This window comes from Sinocyclocheilus grahami, unplaced genomic scaffold (genome assembly GCF_001515645.1).
Source record: "Sinocyclocheilus grahami isolate Dianchi unplaced genomic scaffold, SAMN03320097.WGS_v1.1 scaffold10.1, whole genome shotgun sequence".
NCBI classification, from domain to species: Eukaryota; Metazoa; Chordata; class Actinopteri; order Cypriniformes; family Cyprinidae; genus Sinocyclocheilus; species Sinocyclocheilus grahami.
The window spans coordinates 2444242-2452231 of NW_015505189.1; the positions used below are offsets into that span (position 1 = coordinate 2444242).

At 36.2% G+C, this 7990-nt stretch overlaps 1 protein-coding gene across 5 annotated transcripts in view; it reads left to right on the forward strand.

The window, feature by feature from the left end:
• Positions 1 to 4519: 4519 nt before the first annotated feature.
• LOC107593564 (phospholipid scramblase 2-like) overlaps positions 4520 to 7990 on the forward strand; it is an 8901-nt gene continuing 5430 nt past the window's right edge. For 3 of the 5 annotated variants that reach the window (XM_016283334.1, XM_016283351.1, XM_016283343.1), the window contains exons 1-2: positions 4526 to 4783; positions 5328 to 5435. In XM_016283334.1, the coding sequence (XP_016138820.1) occupies positions 5423 to 5435 (13 nt within the window). In that variant the 5' untranslated portion in view covers positions 4526 to 4783; positions 5328 to 5422. Of the gene's footprint in view, positions 4784 to 5144; positions 5436 to 7990 lie in introns of those variants that run through there. The other 2 variants (XM_016283366.1, XM_016283358.1) reach the window with 2 other exon arrangements.

Genomic DNA, 7990 nt, shown 5'->3' on the forward strand with positions numbered 1-7990 from the left:
TCCAAGTGATCAATCAGTACTCAATATTAATTTAAACTGCTTTAAATATGACTGCTGCTTATTTCCTGTGCACTTCAATACTGGTCTGCGCTTGACTGTAGTCGCGTCTGTCTGCTTATTGAGTTTATTTAACCCATCGCAATTTATTGGAACTGTGTGAACTAGAGTGACTACTCACCTTAATGTTATTCTAAAGGCTTATAAAAATGTCCTGCTCGCACTTGCCAATTTAACTGTGTTAACTGTCTTTAACTGAAAAATGAGTGTTTACTATTGTCATTTTGCATTATTGACACACTATTTTCCTAATTAATGCTGTTCAGTTGCTTTGACACAATCTGTATTGTTAAAAGCGCTATATAAATAAAGGTGACTTGACTTGACTTGACTTAATGGCAGAGATTGGTGACTTTAGTTTTTTTTTGTTTGTCAGTCAGAATGACAGTTCTTGCGTGAACATAGGCCTATATATATCCAAGCCTTTTGTCTTAGTGTTTAAAATATTTATTTTTAAACAAATTAATTCATTAATTTCTTAATTAAACAAACAAACAAGTTGAATTACTGAAATAAATGAACTTTTCCACGACATTCTAATTTATTGAGATGCACCTGTATTCTGCTGCGTGATACTGCGGAATAACTGATGAAGGCACGGTTTGATCTTCAGCTGACCAATCAGCAGAAAGGGGCATTTAATTCCCGCCCACGTGTAGAAATTGAATATTCAAGTTGTTTATTCATTTTTCCACCCATGAACGAAAAATGAAAATTTAAGCTGAATTCTTGTTTTTCGTTTTTTGGGAAAAAAAACAAAAAAACTAAAAAGGAGCCATTTTCTAATTTTTCTACTTTCAATATTAAATAAAAAAACGAATGATCGAATAATACACAAATTTCCATGCATGAACTGTGCTCCAATTGACTTGGTCCCTACAGTGTTCATTGCTCCCTACTCCCTGAGCACAGGAAATCCGTTTAGGTATACTTCACTTCGGAACATTCATTTACGGATTTGCGCTACACCCCAGTAGCCCATCACTGCAGAACACAAGATCCAGGGGGCGTGGTTGGATCCAGATCCAACTCCTCCCACCTTACCTATACTTAAACCTACCAGTCTCCACCCCCTGATCTCTAAACCCACCCATCTCCACCCCTAAACCTACCAATCTCCACCCCCTTGATGTGGATCCAACCACGCCCCCTGGATCTTGTGTTCTGCAGTGAGGACCATCTCCTACACCACGGCCTGCAGCGTCTTCACACACAGACGAAACTTACTAGAGAAGTACGAAGTGTGACAAAATATACCTCTGTAAATAAATACAATTTAAATTCACGTCTCGCACCCTTTAATGCCCTTTGAATGGAACATTCAAATGCGAACTGGAATCATGCCGGAATAGTGATGTCCACTTTGCAGGGCACTTACGGTCGAATAGAACAAACGTCTGAAGTGATAAGAGATACAAGAGGTGGGACCAAGTCGTTGTTTTGCAAGTCACAAGTAAGTCTCGAGTCTTTGCATTCAATTCTCGAGTCAAGTCCTGAGTCAAGACAGACAAGTCCCAAGTCAAGTCCTGAGTCAAGACAGACAAGTCCCAAGTCAAGTCCTGAGTCAAGACAGGCAAGTCCAAGTCGAGTTGCAAGTCCTCAACTTTTAGCTTCAAGTCTTAAACAATTCATTAGTGCTCTTTGCCCAAATTAGTGTATATTATGATTAATTATGATTAGTTATATCAGGAAGGCAGGTAGAATATGTGTGATATAGTTAAATTTCATGTGATTTGGGTGCCCTTAGTAAAACTATTCAAGTTCAATTTAGGGATTGTGCCAAAATAGGACAAGCAGTGAAAAAACTATTTTATTAGTAACAGAATAGAAAAGACAGCAGAATTTCATAGAAATAACAGCTGCATCATACTTCGCATGTGTGCATAAAAATATATGCTTCTAGGTGTTATATCTAAGCCAATGAGCCATTATTTGGAATCTCAATGATTTAAAAGCATGTGAGTGGAAACGCAGAAAGAACTGCTTTGAAAGAACTAGAAGAAATAACTGCTAGCATACTTTACAAGTGAGAGGAAACATGCAATATGGATGCAGACAAACTCATGAAGACAGTCATTCAAAAATGTTGTGCTATCATCCTTTATAACTAAGAGTAACAAAATCATTTTATAGAAAAAAAATGTTGTATGTTAAATGTTAAGTTTATAATATGCATAGTTAATCGCTAAATTTAGGGGCTATGTGCGATATAGGCCTACAGACTGATTTACAAGACGTGAATCCACACTCATTTATCCCGAAAGAAATTAAAGTGACATGAGTGCCTGGTGAAGAGGGAGAAAAATTTAGTATATTTTATAGTTATATATACAATGATCATTTTGTGAAAGAAACACTTGTTCAAATTATATTTTAAATGATCATTAGGCCTATTGTCGCTTGCCCACTTCATAAAGGCCTATGTGCATTTTTTTTTTCAAATTATAGCTAAATGGTTTGCAATGATTAATTTTAATAGGCTATTTCAAGGTTTATCTTATAATTATGTTGCACCAAACATTAAACCTTTAAAAAATAAGCAGGTTTACAAATATAACCCATCATTTTGATCTTGGATTTAAGTTATATTTAAGATTAACTTTAATCCTGTTGCACCATAACTTTAAACTACGATTTAAATCTCGATTATGAATTAACTTTAAACTTAATGGAGGTTTAAATAAAATAAAATGCACATGCAACTAAAATATGTTACTGATTTATCAAAAACAGTGGAGATTAGGGGTTGAACGACTTCCGATTTTTTGAAGTCGACTTTTATGTGATGAAAGTCGAGTCGAAGTCGACTAGTCGCTGATGACGTCATTAATGAACAAATAAGTCTGGAGTTGTGATAAACAGCTTGTGCACAGCTATGGCATATCACACAGCGCTGCCCACTTGGCTGTTGCTCTTACGACAGCTTTTTTATCAGTTATTTTGTCTTTGGGTCGTTATATTTCTCACAGATTTCTGCTCGTTCTAAATCAGATACAGATAAAGTAGCACAGTAAAGATTACATTAATATGAATGCATTAGTGAGAGCGATTGCGTGTGTGAATTAATTCTACCTGGCAGCGTCTCTCTACTAGTAGTGAACCTGTGGAATTTACTAGTTATTAAGAAATATATGCTTGAACTTTTCAGTTTCTAAGCTATTTTATTGAGATCAATTTTATTGGGGGGGTGCTGCTTTGAAAAAAAAAGTTTCTGAAAGTAATTTAAAAAAACGGGATAAACACAAACATGAAACTTGTAAATAAAATAATCTGATATATAGCCTATGTACAATTTAATAACATATAGCCTAGTTTGATATATGAATTGGGTGTTCGTCAAAGATTGCATGCGGTCGGAGATTCCCGTGTTTACAGCTCCATAAAATAACCTACTGGAAGCTCTGTAGTTTTGCTGTATAGGCCAATAGATCAAAATATTAAAATTACAAACACACAACATTTTGAGTTCCTTCCATTTCTGGAAAAAAGAATGTAGGCCTAGTAATTGATGTTATAAATACACATGCCTAATTTTTGTTTTAATTATCCATCGTACATAAAAAAAAAATTAAAAAAAACATTTGCAATCAAGACAAAAAAGCCAGAAGTGAATGTAAACCACTCACTTTACAACAAATCCTTTAAATTTAACCGTATCAGAACAGAATAAGAATTTAAAAATATATAATTCTAATGGATAAATATAATTGCAGTATATAATAATATATGCTTAGCAATAAGCATGCCAAAACAAATTACTTTATAAAGAAACGTAAGGTAAAGTTGGGCTTACCTCTCTCAGGCACAAATCCAAATGTGTCCATATTCGCGATGTAGCTGAAGCTAAACTATTAGCCTTATTAGGTCAAATAGGCTTTGTAGTTCACGCGCGTTCCAGTATCGACGGAAAAATATCATAATGAGCAAAAATATGCCACTGTGGAGCGGGTCTCACGCCGAACGGCACGGTGAACGGATGCGCTGTTTCCAATGAATGCAGTAGCTTAGCGTGCGCGTGAGGCGCCGGCGCGATCAAACAGCTGAAACATCAAATAGACTACTCCGTCATTTTTGGTCATACAGTAAAGGCATAGTTCGAAACTGCAAAGTGTTACCAGTTTGAAAATACAAGAATAATAGCAAATTTAATAAGAATTCTTTCTAAATGCAGCACCGTTCTTATTTCGCTCTGCATAACCTGAACGAAAAAAAAAGTTTTTTTTTGTATAAGAACGAACCGAAATGAAAACATTTCGCTTTTAATCTGTGTATTTAACAGCCTGGGAAACCTTCCCAGGGCAGTACCTTGCCTCACCGACTAAAATCAGGGCGCCCACTACGGAGACGGCAACAGAGGTGAGGGGGCACAGTGACCGAGGTGGCCCCCCCGTGGCGCCGACGCTGCGCAAAATGCACAATAACATCCTCATTTTCTTTTAACTTTGTTGCTTAGAAGTCTTGTGGCTTTCTCAGGTTTCTAATCTACATGCGTCATATAAAAGGGGAGGAGATTCATAGAGAAAGCGAGGCTTCATGTTTGGGCATAGTGTTTAAACGCTTTCGTGTCTTTTTTAGCAAAAGTGTAAAGGGAAAGTGAAGGAAATTATTGAAAACTTTCCCCTTTCCGTACATCCGAATAATCACTGCAACAAGAACTGCTCTGTGGAGAATTTGTTTCCTAAGGCTTGTTTGAAGAGTATCAAATCTGCCTCTCAAGAGCTGAGATGTAAGTGAGTATTCATGGTGGATTGTTTTTTCCCCCCTTTTTCGAAGTCTCGGCTATATGGAGTATGTTTTAATACCGTTTTGCAGGAATTGTGTATGCTAGATTGCTATTATAATAGATGAACTGCGGATAAAGTGACCATCGTAATTAAAACAGAATCTTTGTTCATTAAGCATGTAGATAAATCATAGCCATATTATCAGCATGCTTATTATAAGCCAAGAAGGCTATTTCAATTTTCTTCGCGAATCCTTCGGCGTATTTGCTGTTGTCTTTGTGAAGAAATAGTACTTGACCACATACGAGAAACGCAATCTAATGTAGCCACACCCATTTGAAATGAAGTCATTGTGTTATTGCTTCAGTATGTTTCTCGTCTAAAAAAGCTGAGCACGATACAGTTCTCTAAACGAGAACTAGACGGATTTCCTTAAATATTTGCGTATTTCTTTTATATTCCCTTTAAAATGCTACTAGAAGATTTAAACATTGATCTTTTCATTTGAAGTTCAGTTCTTTTTGGACCTGTTCTGCTCGTTTCCAGCGCAAACACAACTTCCCTACCTTTTCTCCCCCGCATAGTGATCGAGGTGCTGGTAAACCGACGCTGGCTCTGAAAATCTCAGATCTGTCTTCAACATGTCTGGCCCAGGTAATGATAATCTGTTTTTAATTTTCCTTGACGTGCAGTAGAGCATGTTTGTGGATTTTTAGTTTAAGAATTGCAGCATGTAATGTTTTAAACAACCAGTGAGTTTTGCAATAGTGGCCCTACAGCACCCAAGTTTACAATCGCCGTGCTGAAAACTACATCTACACAGTCCATTTACATTTTCCCCCTCAAGTGTGATTCGTGCAGTTTCATGCCTGTTGAAGTGAAGATGTGTGTTTTGGTGGAAACTTTAATTTTCTCTAGAGGTCAGGGGGAAAGGAATGCAGGAAGTTAAGCCTACAAAAGTGGCTGTGTTCCACATTTATAGGTTTCCACGGGATATGCAGGTTTAAGAGCTGAGTTTTATTACACTGTGAAACGTCTGTGGCTTTAGCTTTACCTATAGTTTTTCTTTTTGTACAACACATTTGCCTGATCATACAAAACTGATGTCTGAAAATCTGTGATGAGGTCTTTTAGGGCAAGTCGTAGCTCTATTGTAAGACTAAATGTGTCACTGCTCACTTCAGAGCAGATAACTGATAATAAACATTACGTTAGACTTTCTTACTATAAAATATTCCTAGTCCAATCCACACTTGATTGCATTTTGCTGTTAAACTGGCGGTCAAGTGATTCCTTAACGTCATTAGGACCATTAACGCCATCATCTTTGGAGCAACTGTGTTCTTAACAAGCTGTGGAATTCAGGCTAGTATTTACCAAACAGGCTGACACCATTTAGTCCATGTTGAGTGGATTAACAGCATTAATAATTTTTTTCTACTGAAACTACAGATTAATGTTTTCCAGTCATGCTCATGTGTAAGTCATTTTTCTAATGCATTACGCAAAGGGAAAAAAATCTGTTGTAAAAGTCCGTGTCTCATCCTTTGTTCTGGTGAATGGCTCAAACAATGTTTAGCACTGTAAAACTGGAATGGCAAGATGGGAGTGTTCAAAACATACAATCACAAGACCTAAATGTCGATGGTTTTTGTGTGGGAAGGTAAAGGATTATGCAACACTACCATCCAGAGCAATTGGTTTGTTTACAAAATACATACATTTCTGCAAGAAAGATTGATTCCAATGTGCTTTGTTTCAAAATCCTTTCAGGACCCTTCAGTCGCATGTTATGCAGATTTTCTTATGATTTAGTATGCTACTCTAAACATTTACTGTTGTTAGAAAATGATTGTTAGCCCTTTTAATTTGAGTGGAATAGTGGATGTCTGCAAACATCATGACTAAATTTTCAATAAGTAAGTCTGAATGATAAATGACTTGGTTTTTTCTTTTTTTTTAACATAATGCTTTGAGCCAAGGACATGTGACCATGAACATTAAGATAACATGATGCAATTTCATGTGGCGGGTCTTGAGAATCAAATTAGCAACAATTGAGAGCTTAGAATCAATGTGAGCTCAGTGGGTCTGGTAGGCGACCTTTTTTTTTACCTTTAAATACTTTTAATACACAAGAAACAAACAATGAAACATACAATATTTCACAATGAACACTGTAGCCAAAACTTGTCACCACACAACATTCCTTGCCATTCATCAAAGCTCCATAACTTCACCAGCAAGCAATGTGACATGAATTGTGGGTGCCTCGATCAACAATCTCTTAATTCAGTGATTCCCCTGTGTGAGTGGTTAGGAATTGTTGGTGGACATTTTAACTATATATTAAAACCAAATTTAGTTACTTTAAAAACCACCACTTTCTCCCCCAGAGTGAAATGTTTGCAAGTTTGTTTTGAGGACCTCAGGCATGTTGATGCATGGCAGGGTCTTCTCTCTGCTGTTAATGAAAGGCACTGTTGTTTCTGCACCTCATGTCTGTCAGTCTTGAATAGACAACCTTTTTTTTTTTTTGCGCTAATTTGCATTTTTTATGTCATTGTCTAGGCTGGAAATGTAATAATGTCTGATCAATGCCTGTATTATTGTGGAGATGAAACATTTAATAGATTACATCCTTAATACTGATACTTTAAAGGAGTTTTATATTACAGAAGTTTAAAATTTTTCTCAATGGCCCCATAATGTACAGAACAGCAGATCTGTGCAACTTATCGCAAAATCTGTATAACATTTTTTTTTCTTCAAAATAGCTGGTGAAAGATTTGAATAGTTTATATGAAGAGGCTTTTCATATGAAAATGGCAGTTTCTGATTGGTTCAATGGGAGGATTAAACATGTCAAATATTAAGCCACACCTGCTGTGTTCACTCCTGAGGTACAATACTGTTCAAAAAAGTGTGGGGCTGTTTTTTGAAAGAAGACTCTTAAGCTCACCAAGGCTGCATTTATTAGAGCAAAAATAAAAACAATAATACACCGGAAAACTGTTACAATTTAAAATAACCGTTTTAATGTTTTAAAAAGTAATTTATTCCTGTGATGCCAAAGCTGAATGCTAGTGTTCAACCATATATTATTACTTACATTTTCTAATAATAATATTATAAAATTTGAGGATGCTTGCAACCAGTATTGCTAGCCCAGAAATTGAGAAACTCTCGACCTTTAAAAAGAGAAAAAT